Source organism: Calonectris borealis, chromosome 1 (assembly GCF_964195595.1).
Source record: "Calonectris borealis chromosome 1, bCalBor7.hap1.2, whole genome shotgun sequence".
In the NCBI taxonomy this organism is placed as follows: domain Eukaryota; kingdom Metazoa; phylum Chordata; class Aves; order Procellariiformes; family Procellariidae; genus Calonectris; species Calonectris borealis.
In genome coordinates, this window is record NC_134312.1 from 95291751 (window position 1) to 95307037 (window position 15287).

The 15287-nt window shown below is 40.4% G+C and overlaps 1 protein-coding gene across 3 annotated transcripts in view; it reads right to left on the reverse strand.

Moving 5' to 3' along the window:
- Positions 1–15287, reverse strand: part of IMPG2 (interphotoreceptor matrix proteoglycan 2) — a 69770-nt gene that overhangs the window by 19004 nt on the left and 35479 nt on the right. For 2 of the 3 annotated variants that reach the window (XM_075168081.1, XM_075168100.1), the window contains 5 exons: positions 8654–8703; positions 8106–8197; positions 4974–5135; positions 1993–2051; positions 585–602 (listed from right to left, as the gene is read on the reverse strand). In XM_075168081.1, the coding sequence (XP_075024182.1) occupies positions 585–602; positions 1993–2051; positions 4974–5135; positions 8106–8197; positions 8654–8703 (381 nt within the window). The remainder of the gene's footprint in view (positions 1–584; positions 603–1992; positions 2052–4973; positions 5136–8105; positions 8198–8653; positions 8704–15287) is intronic. The other variant, XM_075168091.1, reaches the window with a different exon arrangement.

Sequence of the window (15287 nt, forward strand, 5' to 3'; positions counted from 1 at the left end):
GTCTTGCCAAATTCTTCAAATACCAAAGGAGGAAAATTTTGGATGCTTAACCTGCATATGTCTAAAAAAAACAAGTCCAGACTGATCCCATTTTCTGCTAAGGGACGTTTGTAAAACTACTGCTAAGATGTGTAGCACCTCTGGCCTTGAAGTAGCTAAGCCAACTGCCTTTGCTGGCGAACTACAGTTTTCTTACCTACTTTAATTTCTATAATAATAATCATCCCATATCTATTCAAGATTTTGCTGCAAAGTATAAAGACCTTGAGTCATCGTTAAACAATTTTGTTTTCTTCACAAAAGAAACTCCTATACACAAGTTAGCCCAGTAGCTGACTTGTGTTGAGGAAGATTTTCCCCAAGTAGTTTTTTATGATTAGGACTTAAATAAGCAAATTAGGTTTATCCGTAATCAAAACAGAGCAGTTATTTACAGTCTCTGGTGGAACCCCCTCACATAATATTTATGCTGAATAACTACCTTGCTCAGGAGCCAAAACTACAAATCCTGAAAACAGAGTCCTCCAGCTAAACGTGTTTTTCCATCTGTATTATGACAATATATATAAAAAAGTTGTCTTTACCTGTCGTCCTCAGGAAAGCTGAATATAGAAACAAAAGAAAATACAATAGCAAAACCTGTTAAATCAATATTATAATTTCCTTTAAGTCTTCTATCTTTAACAAATTTGCTTTGGTATTCTACAGGGCACACAAATTTGAAAAAGCATACAGCAAAATTGTTATAAGTTGCATAGTTATTCCGCTACATAACAAACTGTTCTGCTTTTACTGAACTGAGATATTTCCTATTGATCACAAGAAATGAGCAGACCAGAGCCATCTCATCTTATTGCAAATAATGCAGTTAAATTGCTGTCAGTACCAAGAAAACCAAGGCTCACTAATTCTGTCCAGAGGTTTAGTTTACAAACACTTTTTTTGTCATGCACAGGAGAGCACAGAGCTCTGGTACTTTGCCAGAAACATCAACCTTTTATTTGTCTTCTAAATGAATCAAGAGCTTGCAAATGTATTAGACTGCAGACGCCGAGATGGAAGGTTTTGCTACCTCCTAGGCTGGAAACTGAATACAGTCTAGGGTTCCAATCATAAAACCTTTCTCACTATAGCTGCTTTGTTACCTGCCTGTATTCTAGCTAGAATATTCCAGACAATAAATTCTAAGAAACACAGCTTATGAAGTCTCAAAGAAAACACAATTTTAATTAACTCATGAACAGACTCACTAGATTCTGAAAGTTATATCCAGTCCACTCAAGAAAAATCATAATTTGTGATCCATGTACCCCAAAACTCAAACATCAGGATACGCAGGATCCCCTTTTTTCCCAAATTAACTTAAAATGTCATTCCGAAGCAAAAATTGATTTGAGGAAACTAGTCTTTAAAAAAAATATTTATAAGAATAAAGAGAGTTAAAACATTGCATATAATTTATCAAACTATTCACCCACCTTTGCTTTGATCAAAGGGAGAAACACCTTTACACATCTCAAACACCAACCTTTAGAGTCATCCCAAATTAACATTAAGAAGTTGAAAAAAAAATTTAAATACACCACATTTTTCCAAAAAGGTTTCTGTGTTCTTCCTTATTTAATACTAGGACACGTCAACAGTATTGAAGAAGTATCAGATACTAATTTTAAATTAGTAAAGAGCTCTTTTAATTTTAGGATGGAATCTTGAATAAGAATGCCTTGTCTTAAAATCAAGGCAAGCATATCATGTGAGATTCTCTGGTGGATGCCAGGAGCAAAAAAGAGATGATTACATTTACATTCAGTTCTGTATTTCTGTTTCAATCTCTGTATTAGAGGTACCAATATGAAAGCACTTGTCCTTTGGTTAACACATCCTAGGAACTCCCACTCACATGCCCGATATTCTTCCAAGCGTGGTGCCAGCACATCGCACCATCATACACGATCAGTTTCAATCACCATGTATGCATCAGTAGCTTTTTACCTGTAATCCAGGACACGGACGTTTTTGTATCCAGGTAGTCCTTCAAATACGCTTTCGATCTATTTTGAGGGGAAAACAAAAAATTAACACAGATTTGCTCCACTCTACTCATTTAGTGAAAAATCAGGAAGTATTTTCAATATTTTGTAAAAATGTATCTGAGCTGTTAGATCTCATAGGAGGAGAATGGTTGAATATTCTCTCTCTTTATGGAAAAGGAGTTTTGGTGACATTTTCATTATTTCATTATTAGAAAAGGAAAAGAGAAAGTATGAAGAACAACATCCAGCATTCCCCAAGAACTGTACAGAAACATTCAAAGGGGGGAAATTCAAATAGACTCTGCAGAGATCCGCACTGCCCATAGCAGACTACATTCTTTCTCTTATTTATGCAGCACAAACGCTTCTCTGCCCAAAAGATTTCTATTACCTCTCAAACCTCTCTGGATTAAAAAGAATTCAGGAAAATGCTTTGGACCTTAGCAACTAAAACAAGAGGAGCAGCGGCCACCGTAGCAACAGGGACCTCAAAGAGTCACTAATGCATTACATAGTGCAAAACATGGCTCATCTGTGCTGCCCTAAACATACAAAGGGCTCAGGAGTGATTGGCAGTGCTACTCAAAACAGACAACTGGGGGCAGCAAAATGGTAGCACATCCAGGCCTAATTCAATAGTCCACTGTATTATACGAGACAGAAACAAGAAATAGGATATTGCAGGTTCATGCTGGCTTGGGGTTGGTTTTTTTCCTCCCAAAAGATCCTTGCCAGTTGAGGATTATTTTTTACTCCTCAAATTCTTCTTCCCCTCCTCAATCTCCCTATTTTTAAGCTGTCTCTGGTGAGACTTAAACAATCGAAGTGCTGCCGACTTTCTTTTTTTCAAGAGCGTCTTTATCCAAGCACAGAGAAAACTAGGCAAGGGATCAAAGGAGTGGAACATCCATGTGCCAGGTGGACTCTGTCCCATCTGACATTTCTTCCACACACACGCACTATGGCATTGCTACTTGGCCACACAACTAGGAAAATTAAGATGTCTAGCCTACGCTAGCAACTTGTGACAGTTGGGGTGATGATTTTTGGCTGCAATGAAGAGTACATCTCTTTCCCATCTGGCCCAGGATCTGGCACAGGGTTAGCCCCAGTAAGAGGGATTCAACAGAGAACCCCAACTCGATGGCACAAAGAAGGAAGCAAAGCTAGAGAAAAAATAAGCCGCATGATGTGCTGCTGTATGGCATCCTAGATGCCTCTCCCAAGAGAAAGGAAAAACAAGCTCTCTGCCTCAAGAAAAGTATAAACAAAATGTAAAAAATAATGGAAACAATAGGGAGAGGAAGGTTAGGAGACAGCAGTATGATCGTATTCTAAATATGCATTTGTATATTGGTGGGCCAGTAACTTTGTAGCATACAAATTAAAACACTAAATTTTAATTAAAATCAAATTAACTTGAAATCAAGTTTTAATAAATCATGCATATATGTGTATATGTATATATTTATACGTGTATGCACATATGTATCTTTTTCTTTGAAGTAGGTGCCTAACAGTCTAAGCAATGGTCCATTCCCACTGACTCCAATGGGATTTAAGCATGTGTTTAAGAACTCTTCTGAGGCTGGAGGGTTTTAAAATAAGCTCACATGCACTGCCGATCCTGGGCGTAAATGAAGGGCAAGAGTTGTCTTGGCAGTCCAGATTTTCAGAGAGTATCTCACTGTAGGCACAACGATTCATTCGAAATGTCGCTCCTGAGCAGAAATTATGAACAAGTTCTGCTGTTTGCAACTTCTTCCGATTTCCCCACCTATCACCTACTCGGTGTAGACAGATTCTCTAGACTGATGCCAGAGTTTCTTCTACAGTCCAAAATCTGGACACCGTGTAATCGTTAAGATATCCTAAATCCCATTTCAGTGCTCAGCTTCCGTAGGAGACCCAGAGCATGCCCACATCAGCAGATGCTGATGGACTTGTACACCTTCTGCCTGCACGCCATGTTAATGCTGTGCTATACCTGAATTACTCGAGCTGTCTTCCAGCACTGCCTCAGCACAGGTTGATGGCTCTGAACTGCAGCTGATTCATGTCCTGCCATTTGAGAGTGCAGGCAGACTGGTTTGCTAGGACCCTCAAATTAACTTTTTCACTCCCCAGTTTCAAACCAACTACAATACGGAAGAATTCAAACTGGAGGACAAGATTAGAAAGCGCTGAAATAAACTCTAGCCAGCCTCGTCACTAGAGAGATGTTAAATGTAACTTTAAAACTTAAGATTTTCAAGTCCTAAAACTTTAAGAACTAATGAAATTGCATCAAGAGGCAAACAATAATCTTGTCACTTCTCTGTGAGCTTAAAAGCTCTATTGCAGTAACACTGACAGGGAGAGGTACTGAAAAATCCTGAAAGAATGGTAAGGCCAAAGTTATCCCTGGTAGAAATAGGTCTTTCAAAGGCCTAAAATAAGTGGAAATGTTTTTCATTTATTAATAACAACTGGCTTAGTTTCTTTTGCTAACATGAGGCAAAGTAATGAAACCAGACAAGGGCCGGGGAGAGAGAGAGAGCGAGCAGTCCCTCAGAAAGGTCCCATTTACCATACGGCCCCATTCAGGGGCTCAGCATAATTTTCTGATCCTCCCAAAAGCATACTTCTACCCCTTTTACCTGCAAAATCGATAGCAGGCTATTTCATGAGAAACACAAGAAGAAAACTAGAGTAATCGGTCTTTGGCAACTGGTACATTACACACAATGTATGGCACTCCACTACAAAAAGGCAGCATGTCAGACAAAAGAGAGTATTCTCATAGTGGGTGAATATTTTCCAGCCTGCCTCAGGCAACAAAAGCCCTAAGCTGGTTCTGCAGAGCACATGAGAAAAAGGCAGTCCTAACACAGGCGCTACATGCTGCTATTGCTTTGCAGAGCCAGCAAAAAGAAAAAGGAAGTCAGGGAAGGTAATCACCTGAGAAATGAATTGTTCAGAAAGCAGTTGACGTTTCACAGCGGCTGGATCTCTCAGCTCCTCACTGTACTTTTCACCAACAATCAAAATGCTGAACTCAATCATCTGTTCAGTTACAGGTCTCACTAGCTTCTCATCCTGCTTCTTTATCTCATTATTGATCTGGAAGTGAAAGAAGAAGGGAGAAAACAAGAGGTGATTTAATGCCTTTTTTTTTGTTTTACCCTTTGGTTTTTCTCCAAGAAATAAATCCTCGTTACTCACCACAGATCAGATTCCTACCTATCCTGGATTTACTCCATGTAAAAATCATCCCCAGATATGTATATGTACACATGGTCTGCCATCTGTCAAGAGCCCACTACAGTCTTAAGCTTAGGTCCAAACATCTTTCTTACATGGGCCAGAAACTTCTCCAGCCGCTGCAAACCTGGAGGTTTCTCTGGCTCGTGATGGGGCAGAAAACCTGAGCCCTCTCCATAAACGCTGTATGGACAGGAACACCTCAGGGCACCATTGGTGGGCCACACTGATGGTCACGGAAATACTTGATGACGTGTGAAAACTGCAGTCCGAAGCACAGCATGCTCACTTGAGCCATCAGCATACCTGTTTGCCTGGCACTCTCATGGGGTGCTCATGAAGCCTCAGGGGTAGAGGCAACTAATGAGGCAGTCTACTGAGCAAGAATTTTTTTTGAGAATTCTTGTAGTGCAAGTAATTCTATTTTCCATTTGCACATCTTTACTCTAGTGCAAGTCCATCTAGTTGACCTCAGCTACAAACAGAAACCTAGTTGTGTGGGATGTTCATGAGGCAATTTAAAGTGCAACTATGGATACACCAACAGCTTACCTGAGCCCAGTCAGCAATAGGCTGATTTACCCAAAATTTACCCATTTATCACAAGGCTCCTACTTACTATTCCACCTGGAAGACAAGTTACCTTTGCCAAATTCTAAATTCAGAACAACACCCTGTGTTGTTCAGCCTCGGTAAGTGAAGGATCCCCCCAGATACACAATGGGCACTGGGAGATCCGGGGGGACCTCTGCCGAGCTAAACTGATGGGCTTCAACTGGTAGGTTTGCAGTTGCCCAAGGAGTCCTGCAGCAGTGGCTGTGCAATGCAGCAGGGAAGCGTGTAGCTATCATGGCTGCAACAGGCAGCAGTGAATTCCAAATTTTAATCTAATTTGAAGGACTGAGCAACACCGGAAGAACACTTTCTGTTTAGTTCCTTAGTATTTTTACAACCAGTATACTGTTCCTTGTGGTATACTGAAAGACATGAGAAAAAGCAGATCTTGTTTCACGGTTTTGTTCTAAAACAAAAAATTGGGATTTGTGGGGGAGAAGAGGGAAGGCTGGCTGAAGTTAACTTGAGCCAAATAGCCAAATGTCTTTGGCTATTTACATGCAGTTGTTTTTTCCCCATTAAAAAGGAAAAAAAGAGCCAACAAAACAGACTTTTTCAGCAAAACTGCAGCCTGAGTTATGTATGGTGCAGGAAATGGAAAAACTTTTCTCCAGAAAGTTTAGCTGTCACCAGCGAGCAACTTATACATTGTTTAGGGACCCTCTAAAAATTTTTAGTTAAATTCTCTGCCTCTCCCCATCCCTTTTTGACTAGATAACTTTGTTAAGGACCAGAATGACTGGTACATTACTTAAAGCTAGTTAGCATTTGAGAGATACATACTTAGCAGGCATATATGTGCTGCTACTATATGGCTGTTTGCAACTCCACGTAGTTTCAATCATTTATCAGTCCCCCAAAACCAAAAGTACAGTCAACGTATGAGTGCAGAAGATGAGTTTTTCTCACCCTTGGTCTTGTAATTTGCAATGCATTTTGGCTACACAGAGCAATGATGAGGTGTGATGTAACCGTATAGAGTGAAAACTCTTTCTGCTTTTAGTAAAACTTTAGTTCTCCTTCATAAAACACTGTAGCAGCAGCAATCTAATTCTGGTTTCTTTCTGATTTACTGAGCGGTCCTATTCTCTGCTCAGGCAGAAATACTTCAGGCACTTCTGTTTCAAAAAAGAATAATGGTTTACATGGGACCAAACCACAAGTGTTCTTGATACATAATATAAAGTGAGACCCTGGACTTGAGTCAGAAGCTGTCTCCCTGTTTCATATTCAGTATTTATTCTTGGAAGCACAATATCAGAGCTCCACAGTCAGCCCTGAAAGCTGTAGAAAAAAGTACAGTTTTTGTTTTATGGCCATACTAGGTTACAGAACAGTGCACAGTTAAACCCAGCACCATAAATCAGCTTCTACTTATATGCAGCATGTGCAACTTCGTAAACTTCTCAGTATATCCAGTGAGAGTTTCACATTTGTAAGAAAACAAAAGCCAGCTGATTCATACCACTGGTTTGCAAAATTTTCTTCAGTCATGTAGGCCCACAAATACTGCAGCTGGACTCTAGAGTTTGGGCTTAAATTTTACTCCAGAGGAGCTGTTCCCAGGAAGCAAATACTTTCCTGGGACCTACGTGGTCGTCAGCACCTCTGAAAGCCAGCTCACTTTTACAGAGACGTTTTAAGTACTTGATGTAGGCTTCCCTGTGTCGGGAGTATTGTTTCGATATCAAGGTAAGGTTGACTGTAAGATGATAAATAAAAGTTCATCTATGTCAGCAGAGGAAAAGGAGCAGAGAATCGGAAGAAATCTTCAAGGCTGTCCAGGCCACCTCTCTGCTGCCCTACACAATGGTACCACATGGACCCTTGAAACACTACTACAGCAATTTAAGGTGCATTGTGTTTCCATAGGAATAATAATGCTCCATATTCTTCTTGGAGCTTTCAAAAGCCCTAGGCATTCCCTGCCTAGTCCTATGTCACGAGCCAAATCCTCACCTGGATAGCTCAACTGATCTGTTCTCTCTCCCTGTGGGGCAAGCAGCATTGCAAAGCCTCTGCAAATGAAAAAGTATCTACCCAGGAAGTTATTTTAAAACTTTCTAAAGTTCATGCCCTATTTTTATGAAATCTTAATGCGTATTAACACACTATGCTAACAACACCTTTAAGTACTAGGAAATGCAAATGACCATGAACAATATTATTTAGGAAAGGCAACAGAACGCTGAATCAAAAAAAAAACCCACTCACAGTAGTGTCTGCATCTTCGATCTCCTGGACGGTACCACCCACAGGACTCTCAATGGAGATCTCATGAGGGGGAGGAACATTGGCAGCTGCATCTGAGTTTGAAAGAGAGCAGTATTATTTTGTTTGGGGTTTTTTTATACACACGTACATGTAGATACACACAGAAGGAGTTCAGCAAGCATAAACCAACAGTAAAATTTGATTCCTATGCCCATCACCATGACAGAAACAACACAGGAAACACCTGAAGAGCCTCAGGAAAAGTATCAAATACACTAATCAGAATAAAATGCTAATGTTCTGTCTAAGTAGATGTATTTTGGGGAACATGAAGTTAAGTGCAGTAAAAAGGGCACAGAACTAATTTCTCAAGTAAGATTCATATAATAACAAAATAATGTCAGCATATAACATGATCTCCAGATCACAAACAGCATTATTTGGAGATGGAAAAATTCACAGCTCTTTCTGAAATCCAAACACCATCAAATTTCTCAATTTTCTAGTAATTCAGAATCAGCCTTGGCAGCAGTTAGATGAAAACTGACCTCTCAATGTGGTAACATCAGCATCCGAAGCTGGAGTTGGAGTCCCACTACTGTTAAATAAAAATAGAATCAGAAATGGAAGTTGGACATTGTGAGATAGACTTACTAGTTTTTTATTTATCTGTGATTCTGTTGTCACACCAAAAAACATGTTTGCAGAAGAAATTTGTTATGGAACTACTTTGCTGATAACGTCATAAACATTAGGCTTTGCAATATTTCAGTTCTCTTTTGCAACTTAGATATCGGTTCACTTGCATCACACATCATGTGCCTCTCCGGGTTGCTAACCTCCTTATATTCCAGTTGACTTGGAGTCCCCCCCAAAAACACATTTTGCCTTCTAGCGGTTCTGTAAAGGAAGTAAATGTGAAGACCAGAGATAAAACACAAAGATAACCTGTAATATTCCATAAAACGCTCAGTTTTTAAAATACTCTCCAGTGCACTAAACCATCATAACTGTACTGAAATCGCTGCAAGAAGATGGGTTCTTCTCATCACAACTTTTACCCTGCTCATTTGGAAAGCTTCAAAAGACATCAGTTTCCAAATCCAATTATTGCATTCACACACACATAAAACAACTCTAGGCCAAATGTGGAAATTTATATTTCACATAAAAATCAGATGAAGACTGTCAGCCTGAAGAAAAACTAACACCTTTGACGTGGCTCTTACAGTAAACCCAAGCTCCTTGGGGCCATTTCTGTAAGCCCTGAGCAACTGGCAAGTTACCAAGAGTGGGAGACATGCTCTGACAGAAGCAAGTCTTTCCTCAATGAAGAAAAAAAGATTTTTCAGGTTTGTCATATTTTTAATATATACAGCCCAATCTGTAAGATTGGAAGTTTAAGTGCTGGAGAGAAACTGAACTTCAGATTTCAGAAAATCATTGAAGTTCATTGCATTGAGATATTTCTTTCACATCTAAAGGACCTCTTTTTTTATTAGTCATCATACTTGTGCCATAAAATAAGGAGTCTTCACTGTAATATATGCAAGTGCTGATACTATGTGAGCCATGCTTCCTAGCCTTGCCAGGTCTGATTTTTGATTCACATACTAGATTACTGGTCTTGCAGTCGGTCCTCAAGCAAAAGTCCAGTCAAAGTTGATGGATATTTTGCCTCCTTCAGGACGTATAATCAGTCTCTGTGTCACTCCAAAACTCAGAGGCTTCCAGCACCAGCCAGACAACCAGATCCAAAGTTACATACTAAAGATACTGGGGCACAAGCATATGATCAAACATATGATATGATAGTTTCACTGATTTAACATCTCAAACTCTGTTTCTCTCCCTGTCTCTCACAGACATATAACACTTGCCAATAAACAGACCTGAAGAAAATCCGATGAATTTTCTATTAAAGCCAAGAATCTTTTCACCCATCCTTTCTCAGGAGGCACAGGCTAGTCCTGTGCATAACGATTAAAATATACTAAGTTCAGGGAATGTTAAACTGACAGGGTGAGATCTACTTAACAATTATAAAATATTAACAAAAGATAAAATAATCTCCAGATGAACAAAGCAGAAAACACTTATTCAAAAGTTTAAACAGAACCTTCATGTATTTTCCTGAACAACTACAGCCGATGAGCTATATGCAAGCTTTGAAATGTACAGTTATTTGTGTCTGCTTCCATCTCGTGGACACTGCTACCTGTTTTCAGCCAGCACAGTGCAAGGTAACTCTATCGAATCTTTGACAACCTCAGCAAATCTTGGAATGATTTCCAAGACTAGAAAGTCAAATTTTACTAGCAAGTATAATTTAGACAAGATATTCTCTCTTATCCTCTCTGCCATTGCCGTCACAAGTAACTCATTCAAAAAACATCAACTTCTTTCTGCTAAAAAATACCCCAAAAATCCCACATTAAAAGGATTTAGATTGTCTTAAGAATGATGGTTATATTTTAGAGGGATTTAGTTTCCTTACTTGTTTATCATCTTAGTACTGAAATAAAAACTATTGCGTAATTATTAATTAGTCAGATGAAATATTTTCCAATTTAATTCTCCTAACTCCGAAGATGCATCACTCTTACCAATTTCAACAGGCATTAGATTACATCTATACCAGAGCCTCACCAAATTACAGCATCCGTAAATAAAGCGTTTTAGTGCATCGTATTTAGTGATGGTATGTTCAGAAGCAAATACGATTCTACTTTTCAGGAGAAGTGAAAAAATCTGGGATTTTACTCAATACAAACTGTTTAGTGCAATTAAGGTCAGAATAAAAACCTCAACAAAAGCAAAGTGATGTGCAGTGAAACAACTCTGCTACAGGATTTGTAGCCTTCTGCTCAGCTGAAGTGCTCAAACCCATATATAAACATTAGCTAAGCCTTGTATCAACCCCCTTTTCTTGAGAAGGGTACAGTGAGAAATGTGATTTGCTTTGGTAGAATAATTTAGGCTCTGAGCTCGATCTGACACTCACAGGATTTGATCCAGCTGCCCAGGGGTCAGTGCCCGGTATACTTCGAGGGGCCTCCAGGCATTCCTGACCTCCAGCTGCTGCCCCAGAAGGCACTGGTCGCCCACAGATCCCCCATCATACGTGCCAGCCTTCTGCAGATGCGTACTGTAACTTAGGGCATCTGGAAAGGACCTGAAAGGCTATCTGACCAACTGAATTGTGGACACAATTTTCTGGTGGGTTACGCTTGGCTAAGGGCCAAATGCCCACCCAGCCGCTCTCTCACTCCTCCTTCTCAATGAGACAGGGGAGAAAATAAGATTAAAAAGTTCACAGGCTGAAATAAAGACAGGAAGATTGCTTACCAATTACCTCCATGGGCAAAACAGACTCACCTTGGGGAAAATTAAATTAATTTATTGCACATAAATAGATTTGGATAGTGAGAAACACCACCTCACCTCCACCCTTTCCCAGGCTCAACTTCACTCCTGACTCTTCTACCTGGTGTGGGCTCTGCAGGGGCAGCAGTTCCTTCAGGAAACGTCTACCTGCTCCAGCACGAGTCCTCCACAGCCTGCAGGGAATACTTGCTCCGCCACGGAGTGCCTCCTCCGCCTTTGACCTTGGTGTTCCCTATGCCGCCATTTCTCCTTCTTTTTGTTCCCTCCTCTTCTCCCTGTGCAGTGTTTTTGCCCTTTCTTAAACATGTCTTCCCTGAGGTGCCACCAGCTCAGCCGCGGGGCTCAGCCGTGCCCTGTGGTGGGTCGGTCGGAGCCGGCTGGAACTGGCTGTGTCCGGCCCGGGGCAGCCCCGGCGGCTCCTCACAGGAGCTGCCCCTGCAGCCCCCGCGGCCAGCGCCTGGGCACCGGCGCCCACTCCTGCAAGATCAATGTTAACTAAGTTGCTTGAGTTTTTAAAGGAAAAATCTTCAAAGTAGGCAAGAAAAAACCAGGAGAATGCTATGGTATGGTATAAACCACACTTTCAAAAGAGGAGCAGTGTGCAAATGGAAAAGCCTAGAATTAGTTTTCTAGAGTAGAGTACTACTTCTAGATTGGATTGCTGGTTATAGACGTTCAAAATAAAATTCTCCAGTTTTTCAAAGGTCGCAGAGCGCTCGCACTGTCACTGACTCAAACGAGCGGCAGCTCTCCGTCCGAGAGGGCGCTTTGGTTAGTAACGTCGACTCCGGCAGCGGCATAGCCACGCGGTGGCAATCACAGGCCAAACCGGGCCACGAGGCAACCCTGAGAGTGCTGAAAAGCAAGGTGAGAATAAGGCCGCTGTCATTTAGAGCTTAGCAAACCCATCACCTTAAGCAGTAACAGGCTTGTCAAGGCCAGGTAATATATCCTTACTGGTACTGAGGGGCTTTTAAATACAAGCCCCCAGGAGCTAATCAATTTTCTGACAAAATTCTGGCTCACAGCTGGCTGAAAATTAAAAGCCAAGGGCTTAAATAACACCTAGTAAAACTCTAATCAATCTAAACAAGCAAGACCAGTCAAGTACCAAATTTGGTTAAATTAACAGTTATTACCTTTTTCTCAGGAGGATAAAAATACAGTTTTAAGAAACTGTGCTGTAACCGACCTCACTTTATGCACAACGCTCTTTTTTCATTGCTTTGCCGGAACAGTGAGGTTTGCTTTCTTTTTGCATCCATTTCTTTTTGCCTTCTACTTCCTCTTAATGTTTTAATTTTTCAAACGCTCACTTCATTAATCTCCTAAAAAAGCAGCAATAGTACCAGGTATCTCTAAGCAAGCCACTCAAAATGCACGCGACAATGCATATACCGATTTGCCTGAACACACTGCTCTTCAAGGTAAATACAGATTCAAATTCCCCTACGGTCACACCATTTAAAACATCAGGGATTTTTTTTCCTGCCTCAGGATTAATCCAGGGCCCAGGCTTTATTTTTAACTATACCTATACAAGCGAGCCACTCCAGGTAGAGGGACTGTATTCCAGCAAGAGCTTATTGTGAATCTGAGACACATACATATGAAATGTAATTTCTATTGTCCTACCTGCATGAGTGATGCCCTGGACCACTTTGGCTGAGCAGTAAGCAAAATATAAAAACACACACATACGTAGGCAGGAAGGAATATGCACAAGCAGATGTCTAAGCAGCAGAACGAACACTGCACTGTGCTTCCTTGGCAGAAACAAGCGGTTTCAGATCATACAGCCCTGTTAGACATCTGGATCCAGGCAGGTGTAAGTCAAGACCCATAAGGACCTCAGAAGTTGATCTGAAGCGAACAGTGCTTATAGACAGCCTATACGTATTAATACAGCAAACGCAGTTCACAAATACAGCCTATGTTCCCCTTTTTCAAACCCCATGGTAAGTACTTCTGTGTGACATCAGTCATGTCAGGAAAACACTCAATAGGTTCCAGTCCACCCAAGCACAGAGTGTCCCATTGACCCCTAGGCAACTAGGGAGCCTAAAAAAGTTCTTCATCTGCAACCATACTGTGTTATTAAGGAGAAATATCACTCTGGACCTGTCAAAGGGGGCATCGGTGATACCATTTCACCCCTTCATGAAATTTTATAAAGGTATTAGTTACATTTTTCTCTAGATTACTGCTCAGAGTTTAACACAAACTCAACTCTGGTTGAAGAAGGTAACATCTTCAGATTTGTACTACACGTTCTGGGCATCCATCAGTTTGTTTATCAATTTGAATGTCCTAAAGTCTAATTTGCTACGTCAAGCATTTATTTTTCTTAAACATTATTATTTCAATGCTCATATTGCACAAAGAAAGGAAAATCATTTTCTGGTCTGATTTTCTCCTTTTTAAATATTTTAATCACATGTCCTTGAACTAAGTAAGTATGTGAATTCAGAAGTATTTTTATCCAAGTACAGAATGCAAGACTCAGCCTTGTATTCAGGTTCTTTTCCTTTTAAGTTGTACTTGCATTTATCTTAATTTTCATTTAGGTAGTTCTTGAATTTTGACCTCTTTTGGTTTTAATTAAAGCAGGACAAACCTTTCATATTTGCTACCTGACAGTAGGGAGCACAAAAGAAAATATACAACTGAAGAGGAGCAGTGTGGAACTCTTCACATGGGGTAAAGCTGTGCAGATGCTCAAAAATTTCTGAAATGAACAACATCGTTGCCAAGTCCACGTGCAGACAGTAAGGAGCTGAGGTATGATTCTACTTCACTGCAGGCAGAACTGCTGAACTGTTGAAATGATCCCAGCATGGAAGACAAACTTTTTTCTTTCATGAGGCACACTTAGATAAACAGTACAAAATTTGAGTTGATACATTATCAACCATTGCTGCCACCACTGATGAAATATGGATCCTAAATTTTCCAACGCATTTCAAAGCAGAGAAAATGGACAGAACAAAGGAGGTGTGGACGTGATTTATTGTGACTAATTTCAATGAGTCCAGAATCAGCAAGGACCACTCAGAAAGGAGTGCTTCTATTTATTTCATTTGACATTAATTTGACATTCACTTCTGAAGAAGTGAAAAAGTAGTGCATTATATTCATCCTTTTCAACTATCCCATACTCCATATCTTTTCTTCAGTATGTTATTGTGCATACAGCATTCAAGCAAGGCTCTGACATATAATTTTCTATTGCAGCAATTTTGTGCTACTCCTTTGCCCTCAGTTGATTCTCAAGATCTGGCTTTTGACCCTCCCCAGGAATTAGACAAAACAACTGTCCTATTGTCACAAGACATACTCCAAAATTAAGAGAGCAAAATTCATTATGCAAAGTCCCAGTAACCTACTGAATAAAGCAATTACTAGAAGTCTAGCTGATGTAGTGCTCCCACAATTCCCACTGGGGCAAAACTCCACAATGTCCACTGGGCTGCTCTATACACATCTGGATTACGTCCCATGTATTAGTTTTCCTTTGAGGTTTTCTCCTCAGTGGTACTTAGTTTAATCCCTCCATTCCTTAAAAGGCCGGGCTAGCTGAGCATTTAACCTACGTGAACTACGTGAATGCATGCACTAGCCCTACGGGAACAAACTTTCATCCTGCTGTTACGCAATTGTCAGTAATGCCGGATTGTGAGTTATTCTGGGAAGTAAATTACACCAGTACAAGCCACCTTTCTGTAGGCTACACTAAAACTATCCTAGCATCTAACTAGCTGAAACTAGCTTTTTCCAGCTAGAGACACAGTATTG